Source organism: Girardinichthys multiradiatus, chromosome 10 (genome assembly GCF_021462225.1).
Source record: "Girardinichthys multiradiatus isolate DD_20200921_A chromosome 10, DD_fGirMul_XY1, whole genome shotgun sequence".
NCBI lineage: Eukaryota > Metazoa > Chordata > Actinopteri > Cyprinodontiformes > Goodeidae > Girardinichthys > Girardinichthys multiradiatus.
Window position 1 is genome coordinate 8,819,765 of NC_061803.1, and position 19,191 is coordinate 8,838,955.

The 19,191-nt window shown below is 37.5% G+C and overlaps 1 protein-coding gene across 3 annotated transcripts; it reads right to left on the bottom strand.

Moving 5' to 3' along the window:
• Nucleotides 1-10,827: 10,827 nt before the first annotated feature.
• Nucleotides 10,828-16,722, bottom strand: LOC124874662 (neurogenic differentiation factor 2-like). 3 transcript variants are annotated; one of them, XM_047376112.1, is made up of 3 exons: nt 16,493-16,722; nt 16,031-16,082; nt 10,828-12,166 (listed from the first exon to the last, which is right to left on the bottom strand). In XM_047376112.1, exon 3 carries the CDS (start codon nt 12,151-12,153, stop codon nt 11,077-11,079), a length of 1,077 nt encoding a protein of 358 aa, XP_047232068.1. In that variant the 5' UTR covers nt 12,154-12,166; nt 16,031-16,082; nt 16,493-16,722; the 3' UTR covers nt 10,828-11,076. The 3 variants fall into 3 exon arrangements, with proteins under 3 accessions (XP_047232068.1, XP_047232067.1, XP_047232069.1); XM_047376111.1 differs by lacking the exon at nt 16,031-16,082; XM_047376113.1 differs by lacking the exons at nt 16,031-16,082; nt 16,493-16,722 and adding an exon at nt 12,453-13,940.
• Nucleotides 16,723-19,191: the final 2,469 nt, after the last annotated feature.

Consider the following 19,191-nt stretch of genomic DNA (forward strand, 5'->3'; position numbering starts at 1 on the left):
ACCTAGAGGCATGGGAACCCACGCATTGGAAGAAACATACAAACTTTATACAAATCTTTGGTACACATTTATCAGGGATGCCAATGATTTCAATGGGTGTTGTATATACAGTTTACCAATACACAATCATAGTCAATAAATTAGAATGCACATTCCAAAGAGGCTTGCTTGTATGACTAAAATACCTTTAAGAAATTACCTTCAAGCAGGTATTAAACATAATTTTCATTAGGTCCTCAATTCTTTTTTGCTCTGATATTCTAACCTTAAACATTGGGTTTTCATTTGCTGTTAGCCAAAAATGATCATCATTAACCGAAATAAAGGCTAAAAAACATCAGTAATGTAATATGTAATGTGATGTATTTCACTTAGTGATGGAATTACTGAAAAAAATGAACTTTTCAATAATACTCAAATTTACTGAATGCGTCTGTCTACATTAAATAATAATTGAGCTAACACAATAACAATAAAAATGGTCCAGCAAATTTCAAATTTTACAAGGATAAAAACATCACTGGACCAAATAATTTCATTTCATGAAAATGGTTATTTTGTAAAGTGATATGTCAACCATTTATAAAAATATAAAAAGTGTTCTTTTTATAATTGCATATTTTACAGTTGCTTTTCATAACATAACAGTAAAATAATAATCTGCAGATATAATATTTGTTGTAAACCATTTAAGTACCATTTGACCATTAAGATTTTCTAATTAAAATCTGCCACACTTTTAAATGGAACATATTACAAACCATTGCTAATCTTTTACACACAACTGATCTGTCTTTTTATCACTCCTAAATAATAGATCCATGGTATATGAAGGTTTAATATTTATGGAAAAACATCTTATTTCAAGTTGTGAATTTGCATATTATTTTATTATTTTATATTACTTGCAGCCTAATCTGCAGACACAGAAGAATTATGCAGCTTTGGTGTATTCTTCATGTTGGATGTGTACATCTGGGGGACATCTAACCTGTGTAACTGGGATAATGTGGACAGTAACCAACAGAAGTCTGTTTTACTAAACCTTAAATGAAAACCCCACACATGAAGAGACAGTCTGGCCTTGGTTGCTCGTATTGTACATGTTTTTTTGGGATTGCAGTAAATTAAAAATTAAACGTGATATTCCTTAGTTATATTTTAGAATCTTAGATTATACATGAGATATGTTTCAAATACATTATCTTGTAAAAATATGCTTCAGATTTGTAGAAGACTCCTAGTTTGGTCTCTATTCATCCACAGCCTGCAGGGTAATATTTACTAAGGCTCTTTGCCAAAAACAGACTGTTCTGTCATTTTAAAGCAAAAACAGTATTTTGTGTCAAGATGCAATTATTTGAATAAATACACCAAGATATGCTGATGGAAGACCAGTTTGATTGGTCAAGCCCAAACTAAAACTCTGATGTTTCTACTATTAGTGAACGGACCATACCAAAGTGATGTTTGGTCACACTTAAACAACTTTCTTTATGGATGCTATTACTGAGTGAAGAAGCAAAAATATTTGGAATTAGAGTTGTTTACAACAGTTGTTGCTAATTATTTAAATGTATTTTTTTAAATGTAGAGAGTTTTCATTCAGGCTATGAGAGAACAAGACTTTACACAGATAACAGGAAAGTTGAATGGAACACAACAAATGTGCTCTGTTTATTTTTTTTTTCATTTTTGAGTTTTCAACCTTTGTTACTAACATTCTGGGAACTTATGGCAGTATGTTTGAAATCTCAGTTAAGATGCTATAGACAGTTTGAAATGTGAACTCTGCAATCATTTTGTCCTTGTTTAAAGTATTTGTAAAACCATTTTTTACACCCATGGTGGGACATCGCCTCTGCTTATAGAACTAACCACAAGGAGTTTAGGAAAAAACATTTTGAAAACAGTTTTTTGTCTTCTTTTATTACAGTTCTTAAAGAGAAACTAGGATATGTTCAAATCAATATCTCCAGAATAAACAAAATAAAGGAGATGGAAGTCGACAGCAAAATTCTAATCAGTGCATCTTTAATTATTTGACTTGGAGAAATTGAGGTCAGCAAACCAAAAACACCTGTGGAGCATCATTAAGTCCAAAATTAGCAAAAATAATTGGCCTTTAGCATCTATACTGAGTTGATCTAAGGGTGCTAACTGTTACCACTTCATTTGTGTGTTGTGTTTATTTACCATCCTGTTGCAAATGTAAAGAGCTGAGAAAACAAGCCCAGGGGGCTGCTGGGTCGATAATGATCTGTGTGTTAGTACAGATGAATAATTACTTTATGCTCCTGACTCCTGAGGAAACTCTGGAGTCAGAAGCGTGAAAAGCAGTATTCATGTTTGAAAATGTTACTTAGAGGAAAAAAGTCTTATCACCACCAGATCTTTGCTTTATTTTCTTTGAATTTGCGAGCACTTAGAATTGGAATTAAATGTAACAGCATAGTAACTTTTGTTGGTAAGTAAAAAGTCTTATTTATGTTAATGTTCTTGTTTAGATTTCATATTTGCAAAAAAAAGGATACTTTTGTCATATAATGCCTTTCAAGAAAACAAAACAGTAATTTACTGTTAAAATGAACCACAACAGATATGTTAATCCTCTGCTGCCAGGATTCTCTACACCATGGGTGACCATGACATGGTAGGTTGTAGTTGTTTCATAGTCTTTCCTTTTTTGGATGAAGGATTGAACAGTGCCCTGTGAGAGTTTTAAAGCTTGGGAAGTTGTTTTAAAACCTAAACCTGATTTAAAGCTCTCCACAACTTTATTCCTGACCTGTCTGGTATACATTTATTTAAAGATTTCCATGCATGCACAAATTTGTATTTTTGGCAGTTTTTAAACAGGTTTAATCTAACAGAACATACAAAATAAAATTATTAATTGGTCTTCATACAGTTGTTTTTTCACTATTGTTCTCTAAAAAACCTACGGGGCCCTTCAAAGAACAGTTGTATTTATGTTATAAGCCCACATATGATAAGTGTGAGTGTTTTCAACCGCCAGGTCACAAAACTATTAAAAGATATTTTAAAATACCTGACCTCAGTCGAATTCATCACATTTTATTTCTGTGTCCATTTGGCATTTTATTGTTCATTAATATTTATTTTGTTTTGAAAAAATAGGGAACATACCTAAAGGAAACTGGAGGGTGTGTTAGTATGAGATGTTAACAATGGCTGTTTTTTTTTTTTTTATGTAACAGGGCTACCTGTAACAAATAGATGTTTCAGTTTCTTTCTGAGTCGGTATCACCATCTCTACAAAATGCTTTTATACCAAGAGAATAAGATGTTGCAGGTACATTTAGTATTGTTTTTTTTCTTTTGAAATTTATTGTAAAATCAATATTTAACATGTTTCAGTTTGAGAGTAATCTTTGAGGTCGTTATTAATGAAACTTCAACTAACAAGAACAGATTGTTATCAACTATTAATAGGCCATGGTCCATGTATGTCCTTGGCTAATGAATCAAATGCACTCTTGCAGGAGAATATGCACATCACCTGTCAGAGCTGCAGTATGTTACGTACAGAACTTAAAGTAAATGCTTCCTTAATAGCATTAAACAGATGTACCTGGAAGCTGCTGTTAGCTTTGTTTACTGGTTTGTAGAGAAACATTACAGAGAATCCAATACTTATGATGCATAGCAAAACCTCTCTGTGTTACCATATACAGAATGCTAACTTAGACTGGAGGACATTAATTATTTTCTTAAGATCTAAATTTACCAGCTCCATTTCAACCCTGATTACATGAGATAGATTGAAGTCATAAACCTCAAGACCAAGTCAAGTCTTGAGTCTTTATACCCTTTGTTACACTATTATGTTTTAACAGTTTTAAAGGCATGATATAATATAATGCTATAGGAATGTGACCTTGCCACATTCAATTCCTATGTCTTTACTAACACTGTAGCATACACAATGTGCTCATCAAATCAACCAGCCTGCAATAGATTTTTAGAGCTGTTGAAAGATTTTCCCACACAAGCTCCACAGCTCTCAAAAGTCATGCAGACCGCACAACAATGCAACTGCAATTCTGATACGACCCAAAAATAACAGTACTTAAACTCACACTATGCTATGCAGATTCTTTACTAACCTGAAGATGTAGAATGTTTGAAGCTATAAGTAAAGGTTACCACATCTCTCACTGTCTGGTTAATTTGGCCAATAATTATCTGAACTCTTCTTTTGCTGAATATCATATCATCCTTTAAAAAAAATTTAATAAAAAACCGCCACGGAAAAGTGATGTACCAGGTCATGACGCAGCAGGATACAGTGAATTCAAAACTATTGATTTAATTTTACCCAAACCTTTCAAAACAGGAGCACATATGTGACTACAAGTAAGACACATACCTCAAAGTCATGACAGGACTTTATGTTGCAAAAAAGTTGCAATTTCCTCTGTGATGGCAAGCCACACAGGGTAAGAGCCACACTCTACCATAATCTGGTTTTCTTTAATTTACTTTCTAGTCATTACTTTAAATATTCCTTAATTATATTGTTTCTTTGTTTATTCTTCTATCGCCTTACAATGTTTATATGAAGTGCACACATATTAACACTGCAAGGTCAATTCAGTTCTATGTTGTATTAATACTCTTTTCTTTGTTTGAGTTTACCTGGCTGTTTGGTGTTTGGCTTCCACTTCCTGATGGGCAAAAGGCATGGCTAAGGGCTGAGATTCCTGAAGTACTGCTGATGGCCTCATTGGACTAAACCAAACGCTTCATGCCAAGTGGGGGGAACCTTAGGGGGTGTTTTGGATTTATTTCCTGTTATTATGTGGCAGCCATTTTGTCTTCCCCTATTGTGTGTGTGTGTGGTTTAGCTAAACCTGTATTTAAGGGCCCTTATGTGTTAGTTCAGGAGGTCGGTTTTGGTTTATATCTGTCTGAGTCTTGTCAGTGATGATTTTGAGTCTAGTATCTTGACTTGACCTCTTTTATTGGCATGCCTGTATAATTGCCCATTTTGTTAACCATTTGTTCATGTTTTTTGGGTAAATTAAACCCACTTTTTTTTAATTACACACCTGTGTCCTCTACTCTGTACTGCTTGGTTCCTGACATCTTCATTTTCAGGCTTATATAACTGCTGTTTCTCAAAATGACTGTGTACATGGCAAGACAGAAAATGTGATGGGAGTTTTAGAATGCAACTTTAGGACTTCAGTGTGACCCAAACCTAAGTTGCAACACAGCTAGTTTCAAGAACCATAGAGAACCCATATATATATACCTATATATATATATTGTGCAGGACATTACCATGGCAACCATACATTTGCATGCCCAACAGTAATTAAGAGGGGACATCAGGAATTATTTATGATGTAAAATGATCTTAACTTGTTGGCTTAATTTTATTCCTGATTACATGAGCTAAATATTTTTTAAGAGACTTTAATCCAAGATCTCAAATCCAAGTCAAATGTTAAGTCTTTTGACCCTGAGTCTAAGACTTGAACGCAACTTGACTCCAAGTTTCAAATTAGAGTCACCATCGCCTGGTCACAAAGAAAGAGACTCTGCTAAAAAAGTGGAAGACTCTTGAAATTAAATTTGTTAATTTCAGTTTGTGTACTTATATTACTCATGAATGTGTCACATTGTTGGAAAAGTATGATCAAGGTTAGAGTAAGTCAGCTGTGACGTCCTCCTAAGGTGGTGAAAACACACTGTGATTGTGTAGGTGTGTGTTTTTACACGTGGGTGACCAGAGATGGAGAAGCTCTGCAAGAGTGTGATGTACTTTAAAATTCTAAATGTGTTAGACTGAAGTGACCATGTGCCATTAGTGAGAAAAAGCTGAAGAAGAGAAAGTGAGGAGATTTAAAAAAAAAAAGTGAAATGCTGGGAGGGGATATGCGCTGTGTGGATGTGGCGAATGTGTGATTTTAAAAACGGAGCTGTTAGAGTAAAGTTTTCAAGTTGGATGAGGGAGAGATGGTAAAAATGGGTGAAAAAAAGGCCATAGAGACGAGAGGAACAAAAAGAATTGAGCACACCAGGGAAGGATAGAGAAGAGAGAGGAACAGAGGAGTGAGGGCAATGAGCTGGATTGAATACCATCTGACAGGTCCAGCTGGGAGTTTGCCCACCCTGCAGCACCACAAAACCCCTCAATATGGAGGCCAATTACTGCTGCCCGTGTGACCGTGGCATGGCCGCATCAGAGATGCAACCCTCCTCCTCGCCTTTCCCTTTGCTTTTTTTCGTGCCACACTCCCCTCGTTGTTTCCTCACCCCTCCACCACTCCTTAAAATAAATAAATAAAAAAACAACTCTGCCACCATCTGTGCAGAGTGACAACAACCTCTATACCCTACAATGCACAACACAAGCTCCACACTGCTCAAACAAATCATTTTTTTTTGCCATTTTATTTACATAACCCAACTTTGAAAGTGTTTAATCAGAGGACCACTGTGAGGTTTGATGCCTTTCCACTTTCTGTAGTTTTAATGCCATAATTGAAATACACATGCAACACTCATCCTAAGAAAAACATTCATAATTTCATCTTAGTTTTCTGCTGCTTGTGTTCCATGCACACTTGTTTGTAGCTCGTCTAGTAATAACCTTTTTTTGCATCGTTGCTTCTAAATGCAGCATCACATTTGGAGCCTTTTGTGAAATGCAGAATGCAAGAAAAAGTGCATTAACAGTGATGCAAAAATTCAAGAAAAAACATTGAAAACATTGCAAAAAAGAAAAGAAATAGTAAAGAAAACTAAAAGCAGAGAAAATGTAAACATGAGGTCAGCGATGGTGTGATGGAAGGCGGGTCCCACATTAAATTCTGTTTAGGGCCCTGGACTCACTCTGGCAACACACAGAAGACCTTACATGCTTTTTCATGCCTACATGCATTGTGCATGCTGTCATTGTTACCAGAGTTGCAGTGGAATTTCATTCCATGCCAGCTTCAGCTTCATCCCATTTCCACAGATCTGGGGCGTGGCACTCGGTCTGGCAGGGAGGGTGAGTGATGATGTAGTGGCATCCAATGCCCACTGCAGTGGAGGTCACTCTTAAATTTAGCTCTGCATGCAGCCAGACAAATTCAGCTAAGTGAACGGTTCAACCAGTGAGGAAAAAGTGACAAACAGATCATGTCTTTCATACATCGTCCATGTACACAAATACTGCCCCTCAGGAGCTCCTCAGTGGGGGATTTTCACCTTCATCTGCTCATTGTAATAAACCATTTTTTAATACAAGGCTGATCTGCTTTAGCCTTCTTTCAATGACTTTTCATCTTTTTCACATTAAAATTTTTCCCAACATCAACTAATCTCCAAATAACCAATCCGATAAATGTTTATCTAATTAAATAAATGTGGCTAAAACTGTCCAGATGGAGGTGTAAGCACAGTGGGCCTGCCTAGATGAGCTTAAGGGGTCTACACTGAATCAGCTGGTAACTTTTAAAACACTGAAACTGACCCATAGGGTGGATTATTCAATTACAGTAATTGCGTGGTATTATTATAAACATTCATGTGAACAGCTTCCCAATGACTGGGATTCAAACTAATTGATTTTATGCATTTCAGTCGTGTCAGTTAAGCCTATTTGTCACAGATATTTAGAGTAACCACATGTTGTCAGACCTTAATGTCACACTCGAATATAATCGGGAACATTTGTTTTTTTGATTTAACTGGAAACATTTTTAAAATAATAATAATTTTAATTAATGTAAATACCATATTTAACTTATATTATTATTATTATTATTATTTATAACGCCAAGGTTCCTAACAGGATGCATAAAAGTCCTTCATGCCTCTCTCATGTGGTCTGCAGCAAGTGCATGACCGGAAACCTGGAAAAAAATTATCTTTTTATATGGGGCCACGCGTGGACACTCAGCCTATAACGGTGGAGAATAATGAACAGATGCTGAGTGAATTAGGAAAGAAACACCGGGTCCCTCCCACAAGGGCCCCCTTTGGCAGGGGCCGCCTGGCTGCCACGTGGCGCAGCTGGCACCGGGTCGTCCGCGATGGTGGGCTTTCCACTGGTCTCTGGCTTTACTGGTGCTCTGCAGACATTTAGCGACTTGGCACTGCACTGCGCCATCAAATCTTCGTGCCACCCGCGGCCGCTCTTCACTGGGGGGAAAAAGAAAAAGCAAATAGAGAAAGAACTGATAATAGTAATATATAAAACGCGACAACCTGAAATCCCGAACATGCCCTCTCAGGCCAATACTTTAAATAAAGGCGGGCAGATAGCTGAGAGACCCTCTTAAATGATTTAATTATATGGTTCTGATACTACAAAATATTTAAATTCAGCCTGACAGACAGGATCACTTTTCACACTGTCCGTCGGCTACAGGTGTCTAAAAGCGCATATTTATCGGTTAAAAAGCAGGAAATTACACAATTTAAAGTGTTAAATTCTGAATAAAAATCAAATTAGGCTTTTAAGCAGATTGTGATGAAATATCGCCACTAAATATTTAGAAAGGGGTTAATTCTGGAAATATATTGAAAATTGCACGCACAAAAAGCAAATTATACTTCTTTCACCCAAGTATTAAACATAATTATCATATTGTAGCCTAATAAAGCAAATATTGATCATTTTGTAATTAATGCTCAATTAGGAATATCTTATCTGTTCTTACAAGTTTTCCTCTGATATTCACGAACCGCGCAGGTAAGTTATGTTGTAATATAAATAGTTTATTTCATTTATTTACTTATTGTTTCTGTGATTTATTTTAATATTATTCGTGGCAGCTTAATTTAAATGAATATATATGTGTGACTGGATTTCTCTAATGAGAGTCCACTTAGCTTTGGCCTCTTCCAGTTTAAGCGAACGGCCATTGGACTACCTGATTCTGTTCCAGTCATGATCTGCACCAGTTTCTGTTTCTGTTTGATTGCACTCGTCTGATTTCTGTTAATCCTGTTGTATTTAAGTCCGTGTTTCTGTTCCCTTATTGTCGGGTTGTCTGTTTATCCTCCTGTTTATGCTTCTGTATATCCCTGGTTCCTGAGTTTTCCCTTCGTGTCCATTAAGTTCAGTCTTTGTTTAATTAAATGTATTCATCCACCAGGCGCCTGCCAGGGACCTGCTGCCGCTTTGGTCCTTCACCACCGCAAACCACGACAGTACCCGCCCGGCTCCTTTTATTTATGTGGTGAGTGGGATCAACCATGAAATCATACAAAATAGCAAAAAGATAAACATAAAACTTGTTGATAATGTTGTGTCTTGTGGAATTTACAGACAGCTTTTGACTTTAATTTGGCCAGTTTCGGAGCTGGATTGGTCACTTTTCTCTCCCCTACGCCCAGCTACTGATTACCCCTGGATGTCAGTGACAACACATGAGGCCCTGGGCTCTGGTCCAAAACATGGTGCCGGCTCCCGCTATTGAACAATACTCTCTAATATGCATAAACTCAAACTATCCAACACAATACTTTAATAGAGAACTAACCTCAAACTTGATATTTTAATAAGAAGCTGAAGCTTTATGTTTTTTTATATTTGCACAAATGAAATACAAAGTTTTTAATTGATTTTTGCACTGAAGCAGTTTAGTTTGTGGCCATTTTGACTTTGCATAAAGTATTGCGCTTCAGCTTTTTTATAAGAAAAAATATGTAATTAATTTCCATCTGGACATAGCTTAATCAGCACAGTCACCTGAGAATCAAACCTGTTTGTGAATGGGCTCAGATCCACCAACTCCACCGGAAACAACGACAAGAGAGGTCGCGCATTTGATCCGCAGGTCATGAAAATCCCTGTTCAGTGGAAGGCCTGAAAGCTTCTTTAATGAGCTAAATTTAAATTAATGAAAACAAAAAAATGTTTGCCAAAAGATTTACACTACAGTATGTGTTAATATTTAATGAGGACATTTTTGACAGAGGCTCTTGACAGTTGCTCTGCTGATAAAATAGCAATCACCCTAAAGCTTTTGTAGGAAATTTCTGCGCATTTTAGCTTAATACCATAAAATGCGTCAGGCAAGCTGCGGCTTTCTCGGGGTCATTTTTATACATATTTTTTGAGCTTCGCATCAATGAAAACAGTCTTCTTTAAAACTATTTAATATATTTCCCCAAGCAACAGGTCTAAAATGTAAAACTGTCGGCGCACTTTGCATGGTATACTTAATTTATTTTTATGTTTTTATTTTCTTTTTTTTTTTTACTTTATAAACTCTCAGCGTCATGGGGTTTTGTGCATATAAAGTGGTAAGAAGCAAAGATTAAAATGTGTTCCTGTTCATTTGCATGGCTCTTCTCAGTTGGTTTGCCCGTTTTGCACATACGAAAAGGATTTTTATATTTAAATGATCAAAAGTTGGTTCCCCACTGTCATTCCAGGTTATTGGGATGACATGTATGAAACTATCACACATTTTGTAAGCAACAGGTCGAAACAGAGGTTTATGTCCAAAATCAATTTAATAGCGAATTTTATTTTTCCATAAGCCTTTTATAATATATTTCTAATAAAGCATATAGATATGTTTATGTATTTAACATGAGAAAACTCATGCACAGCCTACTTATTGAAAAAGGTCGTCTGCTGAGAACGGCCAACTTTACCTCTGAATTGCACTCTTGATGTTTGATTTAAATGAAGACAAACACATTTGTTTTTTTATTTATTTGAGGAAACTAACATTCCCTCAACAGATCTCAAGAATTTGTATTTTATTTGAGTGACACCACTCTTTTTTTAATTAATTCATTTATTATTTTCATTGTTCACAGCAAAATAAGCCCTCTCAACTCAGACAATTATAAAACACATTTTTATTATTTCTGTTGTTTTTGTCACATGTTTCTTGTTGACTTTCACATTTTAACTTGCACTCAATCTGCATACAGGAATAATTTATTGGACACATTTTTGATGTACAACAGTATAGAGGTGACATACAGAAGATAATCATTTAGAAGCTCCGACTGCTGTTTTAATAATAAACGCTCTCTTTAGGATTGTCTCTGTAAAGTCGGTGAGCAGCCCTTGCCCCCCCCTTTCTGAGCTCAGTTGTGGAAAAAAGCGTTCAGGTCCTCATATGGTGGCGCCCTGTCGTGGTGCAGGTGGACGTCGTGGAAAGGTGGGATGTTTTCTGAGTGCGCGCCTCCGCTGCGCGCTCCCGAAGGTCCAAAATGTAGGCTGTGGCTGGGCCGGGATGTGGTCAGTCCGGAGTAATGCATAGAGTAATGAAAGCTCCTGTCTGTGTCTGAGGACTCCTGCTGCTTCCCGGACATGCCGCCGTTCAGGCACACCGGTGGGCTGTGCTGGCCCTCATAGTCCGGACTGTTGTAGTCTGGAGACGTCCCGCCCGGCATGTACACGGCCTCATACCCGGGACCACTGTAGGAATGGGCCCGCATATTGAGGGCTCCGGCTCCGGGCTGGTAGTGGGGGCTAGAGAGGCGGGAGCATCGGTATGAGTAGGGATGGACTGAGAACGGAGAGCTGGGCATGTGGAAACGGGCTCCGTCTGCGCAGGGCTCGGTCAGGAAGTTCCTGGTGTTGAGCTGCAGGCAGCCCGCCACCAGATTTGTGGTAGGCTGGGAGAGGCCCTTGCACAACATCTGCACGTAGGTCACCACATCTGGACGTTTTCCGTTGCGTAAAATCTCCCCGAGGGCTAGAATATAATTCTTGGCCAGCCTCAGAGTCTCTATTTTGGAGAGTTTCTGGGTTTTGGAGTAGCACGGCACTACTTTGCGCAAGTTGTCCAGCGCTGAGTTCAGATCGTGCATGCGCGTGCGCTCCCGCGCGTTGGCTTTAACGCGGCGCATCTTAGAGCGCTCCACGCGCGCCGCCGTCATCTTGCGCTTCTTCGGGCCGCGCTTCTTGGGTTTATCCCCGCCGTTCTCGTCCCCGCACTCTTCTTCGTCGACATCGTCGTCGTCATCGTCGTCGTCCCCAGCCATCTCGGACTCTGCCCGGCTGCTGCCCTCCTGCGGCTCGTCTAAATCGTTCTCTTCGAGGTGGCAGGGCTCGCGTTCCTCCTTCACATTGCATCCGTCGCTCTCGGTGTCATCCACCCATTCAGCTGCCAACCGCTGGACGTCCGGCAGCACCTCGCTGAACAGACGGCTCAACATTGTGGCAGGCAATCTGCAAGATATACACACAAAGTTTCAGCTGCACGATCGTGGCTCCTGGTTAATTTATACCTATGGGTTTCTATTCCGTTTCCTCCTTGTCCTATCGTAAACAAACCATCCTGTAAACTTAACCATTGCACACAAGTTTATTTTTCTTTAAACTTAAAATGTTTTCCTGAATTATAGGGTCAAATGAAATGCTTAAATATACCTTCTGATTTCACCTGTATGCTATTTCTGAAACCTTTATTCACAACTATTTATTCTGTTGGGGTGCTGGTCATTTCGCCACTTACCTATTTCCTACCTCTTTAGCTTTACTCGTTTCGAATCTGGCTTTTTGGTTAACAACTTGAGCGGTTTCCTAGCAACAATGCATGAATTAGTACTCACTTTGAAAACCAACTAGAGTAGGCTAGTTTCCTGTTGTCACCATTAGTCATTTCGTACCCGTTTTCGCCCCTTTTTCTTCCTTTTTGTGTAAACAAACAAGATAATTCATACCCACGTCCATCAAGATTGCATATCATTTTAGTAATAACTCTTTTGTTAAATTACAGACACAAATAACCAAATTAAAACGTTTCACATATATTTGCATTAAACCGTGCATTATTTTCTGAAAGCTTTATTTTACACCCCCATTTATATTTCTTCTAGGGAGCAAATAAAGGAAGTGGTAATTTTGCCCCTTAGCCATTTCAGAATTTTGTAGATTTGTTCCTTTCATATCTGAAAATTTCCTTCACTGTTCGGTTCTTTTCCTTTACAAATACTTATTTAGTTTCGTGTATGAAATGGAGCCGGCCACTACGGGACATATGTTATATGTTTTGACTGCGTGTCAATTCGTACCTACTGGGAGGGTTTGGGATACAGTCATTTCACATTTTCTGCTGCTGGCCCACTATAGGGAAATGTGGTTGTATGATTCTAATAAAGAATATCTACATGCAAGATGACACTCAGAATTAGAATTGATCAGATACAGTATAATCTGTCATATTTCAGAGGAATCAAGTGGCCCAAATACGAATCAGAAATGGAAATAGGTATCGTGAGACAGAGCCGGCCCAAAGTAGAGCAAACTAAGCCACTGTTAAGGCCCACCCACACCCAGACCAGCAGGGGTCCCCCAAGAGCAATTGACAAGTCAAAGAGATGTAAAGCATTGTAGTTGGTTATGTTAATTAACAATGAGCCAACTTTTTAATTCAAAAATTCTTTCTTTTTTTTTAAATGATCAATTATTAGTGTCAAAAAACTGAAAATATACTAGTTGTGAGAAGAACATGTTCTTTCATTAACTTTTATGTTATCAGTTACTTTAATGTTACTATAGTTCATCGTTTTTTTAGTCATTTTTGCTTCTTGTGTCTGTGTTGGTGTCTTTACTGTGTATTCTCTGCTGCCTATTTAATAAACGTTGTGAAATGAATTATTCATTGATTAAATGAAACACATTCTTTGTTTAAATCTGTTAAAATGATTTCTTATGTGTACATCATTAAAATGTGTTGTACAATGTATTAGAGTCAAACAACCAAGCTTATACAAAGACATGTTAGTGCTGTGGTGGGTGGTAGATAATGGTCTTAACTGGGAGTAGGGCCTTGAATCAAATTCTGCACGGGGCCCAATACAATCTTAGGAACGGCTTTGTCTTTAGAAAATAAACTGTTAAACTTGATAATATGTAAGATGTGATTTCTTCTTTCACCATTTATGTTTATTGGACAGAGATAAATAAACTGATGGGCAATAATTATATGTTTGAAATGGTTTGTTTACTGGTAAAAATGAAATTAGAAAGAGTCTAAATTACATTACAGATAGATAGATAGATAGATAGATAGATAGATAGATAGATAGATAGATAGATAGATAGATAGATAGATAGATAGATAGATAGATAGATAGATAGATAGATAGATAGATAGATAGATAGATAGATAGATAGATAGATAGATAGATAGATAGATAGATAGATAGATAGATAGATAGATAGATAGATAGATAGATAGAAACGTAAAATTTACAACGTTAAATTTAAAAACGTGGTTTTTGAGATTTTTCTGTGTTCATTTACATATTTCATTAAAATATGCAACCACAACGAAAATTTAATTATACGCCATGGTTTTGATACGTAGGTACGAAATTGTTTGGTTGCAGGTACGAAATGGAAGTATAGGAATGGACAATGGGTACGAAATGGGGGTAGACTTTGAAGGGGCGAATTGATCCAGAAGCTATAGTTTGTACTAATCTCCCGTGGCAATTGGTTCCGTTTCCGGTTCAAGAGCTGAATTCAGTCTTGCACGAAACAACCAAAACTGAAGTGCAATGAGAAGCACCCGTGATTGGCTTAGTCCCATTTGGACCAGTTGACTATGAAATATGACAGATAATGATCCACGAGCAGAATAAACTACATCTCAGCGACTTTCTAATGGGTATGTTTTATTTACTGGACTCAGTAAACCTAGTCTCTTTACAGAGGACTGTTAGCTCATAGATGAAAACGTGAAGTGTGTGGTTGCCAGATCGGGTTCTCCAATGAGGTTCCGAATTGACGAATTGTTGTTCATAAAGGTCACGCAGCAAGATGGCCCTATTTCTTACCAGACAAGCCGGGCAAAGATCAAGAAACATAAATGCCAAGGGGGGGGGGGGGGGGGGGGGGGGGGGGGGAAACCAGCACCCGACGATGATGCTGTGGACCCGTTGCTTTTTATACATTCATGGGTGTTCTGCAGAAACGAGAGGAAGATTTTTAATAAACTCCATTCTGACTTGAAGCCAAGACAAGGACTATCCTGAAGAAAAATCCATAAACCAGAATCCGTGGAGTGTTTTGAGTTTATAGCCTCAAGGAGTGTCTCCGACATATTTTACTAACTAAAAAACTAAAATAATAATACTGTTAAATAGTTGGGCTATTATTTTTATATTTTCTTGGTCTTCATGTTTAAAACGACTTAAAACCACGTTATTTATGATTAATCTTGAGTCCAAACCAAACTATGTCTTCATAATTTTGTCAAAATCTTGGAAATGTAAATAGACCCGATTGTCCTCATTTAAATTTGATAAAATGTTATTATTTCATGGCTTGAAGCATCAGTCTTGGACGCTCCTCGGCCTAAAACTGCGTGTCGGCTGGTGTGCAGCCCGGCCTGAAGGAGAAGCGTCGGACAGCAAAAGCTTATTCCCAAGGGAAGGACTCAAGGTGCGGACTGCAGGAAAGTGCCATCCTTGAGGAATTCAAGCACAACAAGGTCCCATAACCTGTATGAAACGAGATCCAGAATGTTTTTGCGCATGAACATATTATTAAAGAAGTGAATGAAAACGACCGTGGTGATTTTGTTTTCTTTCTTCGCTTTAATTGTTTGTGAAATTTTAAGCAAATTTGCAAAAAGATGCTAAAATACACGGAGTAGAGCATCAAAGCATGACATTCTGCAGAAGGCTTACGTGATGTGTTCTAGTAAAGCTTGTTTAAACGTCTTTACATTTGTTCTAGGCTATCATTCTATTCTAACATTTTTCTTTTTTTTATTAAGAATCTTAATATTTTAGGTTAATTAACACATTTTTTTTTTTTTAGATCTAAAACACCATCATTACGCACAGCATGCGTGGTGAATTGCATCCTTTCTAGAAGAGCATTGCCCTGTAGAGCTATGGCAATAAAAATACCTGTAAGTCGGGTTCAATAGGAAAGTTATGCATTAAAATTTAAATTTAAGCCTTAAAATTCTAAGATCTTCTCAGATGTGTCTGAGCTCAGCTGTGCATGTGGAGTCCAAGGGCATATTTTTCTCCACCCTAATCTTGTAAGCACAATGTAATTAATGCCAACCAATACCTTGTCAATTAGCTCGTGTTTCTCTGTGGAGAATTCAACCCCCACAGTGGCTCTGACGACCGTCGTGCACGAACACACACACACACACACACACACACACACACACACACACACACACACACATGGACATGCAGTCACAAATAAATTACACCGACGATGCTCATTTTCTATAAGACAATAAAATGCTAGTAAGGATATCTTCCTAATTACGTGATTTTATTAATTTATTTAACTGAAATCTTTTCAATTACACATACAAAGATGGTTATGTGCAAAAATAACAGCACGGATTTAAGAGGAGTTTAGGATTTTGTCTGATTTAGAACAAGAGCAAACTGAGCATAAAGGACGCTTAAGGTATTCATTTATCTTCAGTTATTTTGATCTGACACATTAATATTCTCCGAAGCTGCAGGAGTAACGAGCACAAAGGCAAAGAAGAACATGAGATGTTTAACCTACCTCCGCGGCGGAGCTCAGTGACGGGGCAAAGAGTGGTTTGTTTACACCATCTCTCTCCGGGTGGGCATCACGTCCACACGCCCTGCGTGGATTCTGCGGGGATGCTGCGTGGATGCTCTCACGCCTGTTTCCTGCCACTAAGTTTCTGTCTGGATCTACTGCTGCTGCTCTGTCTGTGTCTGCTGCACAAACCGTGTGGAGAGGGAGCCGTGTGCCACCTCAGAGGCGGGACAGGGTGGGTTACATACCAGCTCTGATGCCAGGCCCATATGGCTGGCACGTCATTGGCAGGAGCCATCACATGAGAGCCGGTGATTGACATGCGGCCGCATTCACAGAGACTAGCCCCCCCCCACTCCCGCGGGAGAAGGACTCGCCATCTGTCACTGAGCTGAAAGAAAAAAATGGAAAAAGAGAAAGATGGCACAAATAAAATGCTTATTTTTGCCTCTATCTTTGGGGAAAATGGGGTTAATCTCATATAGGGCGTGTAGGAAAACAATTCCCTTAATAGAAATAATTATAGTAAGCCTATAAAAAACATTTTAAATGATCCTATGTAACTACAGCACATAGCACAGTTAGATAGTGACAATTTTAGGCTTACTATGGACTAATAATGTGTACAGTAGAATCAGAAAAAATGACTCACTCAAATCTTGGGGGAACATCTTGTGAGAAATTTGATTTATACAATAAATTTTAAATTACAGATACTCCAAGGTATAGAGGTCCAATAGTGCCAAATAATAAGAGAAATGGTGTCAATATGTAATGAAAATGTGAAACTTTAATAAGTATATATTTAGAAAGCATGTCATTATGAAAATATTTTTTTACTGAAAACAAAGTATGGAGTGTATGGAAAGTTCAAAAATGACACAATTCACTAAAGCACAAAATAATTAAACTACTACATATTTGTGCCAATATGTAATTAAAATGGGAAATATATTCATAAAGATTTCAATAAATATACAATTAAACACTTATGTAGCTTATGAATGTATTAACTGACAAAAAGTATGGAGTATATGGGGGTCCAAAAATGCTATAACTCACTAAAATAAAATGAATAATTAAATTTCTACTTAAATGTGTAATTTAAAATGTAATTTAAATAGAAAACAAAAAGAAATAGCTCAACAAACAATTAAATACATGTGTCATCATTAGATTGCTTTACTGAAAAAAAGTTTACATAATTATTTCATATGGTTACCTGCAGGAGTACGGAGGTCCACAAATGCAGCAATAAATTCAGCAATTACATTTCTACCTAAATGTGTGATATGCATTTTACTATGTCTTTAAATATTTAATTATTGTTTATGAAAGTCTGGTTGTCCATCTGTAAATGATTACCTTAATAAGCCAGTATGTCGAAAAAAAAGGAAGAAAATGCACAAATAGCTCAACAATTTTAGCATTAATAAATATAACTTTTTGGTTATAAGTGTATTTGCTGTGCAGGTTGATCGATCAAATGTTAGAGTCGATTTGAGGAGCCAGAGCCTTGCATTTTAATTAATAAACTTCACTTTTAGCTATTTAACAATGTATTTGATACATTATTGACACATTTATAATGATTATGGGTAATTCCATATATATTATTATATAAATATATTAGAAATTACTACTATATTTTTACAATTTTGGTACTTTTGGCAGTTTATACACAGAAGAAACATCTATCAATACATGGATAAATTACCACGATCTTCAAAGGAAAGAAAACTCTACGATGTCCACTCAAAGGCTATGGATGAGTAAATGCCCAGGCAGCAACTGGGATCAGAGTCAGGGTGCAATTGCCTAAACGAGTCAATTGAACTGAGCTAAGCAGAGCGTCCCATTTGTGCTGCCAGGCTTGGCACAGGTGCCATGTAGGCGGACAGTGCCAAAGGTGGCAGAAGCACAGATTGCAGAGAGGGAGCAGAAGTCAAGGAATAAGAAAGGGAATGAATAATAAAGCCAGGGGGAGCAGGCTTATCATCTCCATTGTATTATTGATGCACAATTTATTAAGCAGGGTGCAAGTTTTCTCTATTTTTACTCAAACAGATAAGATGATGGAGTGCCTGTTGTTCCCAATCCTCTGATAAAAATGTAGGCAAGGCCAACATGAAACAGGTTTCACACAAATGTGAAGAATCAGCACAGACAGTTTGCTCAAATTTATTTAATGAACATATTCCCATTTTTCAGATCACATAGACTTGTTTCTTAAGAAACAACCTGCAATCATCGTTTTGTATATCGTTAAGCCAGGACATTTTTTCTTCTATAAAACAGACGGAAATCAAAAATATGTGGATGATGATTTATACAATTATGAGAATATCGACAAGCGATATGACAGAATTTTTGAGAAATTTGTCATAGACGGTCAAATGAGTCTGGATTGTTGAGTGGGCCATTCTTACACAATGATATGCTTTAAACTAAGGCATTCCATTGTAGCTCTGGCTGCATGTTTAGAGTAGCTGTCCTGCTGGAAGTTGAACCTCTGCCCCATTCTCAAGTCTTTTGCAACCTCTAAAAGATTGGCTTCAGCTATTGCCATGTATCATGTGATGCTTTTCTCTAGCTCCATCCATCTTCCCATCAACCCTGACTCGCTTCCTGGTCCCTGCTGATGAAATGTATCCCATGATACTGATGAATCATGATACTGCCACATTCAATTTCACTGT

Excerpts from the sequence above, each read along its gene's own strand:
- LOC124874662 (XM_047376111.1), bottom strand. The coding sequence starts at position 12,153 with ATGTTGAGCCGTCTGTTCAGCGAGGTGCTGCCGGACGTCCAGCGGTTG.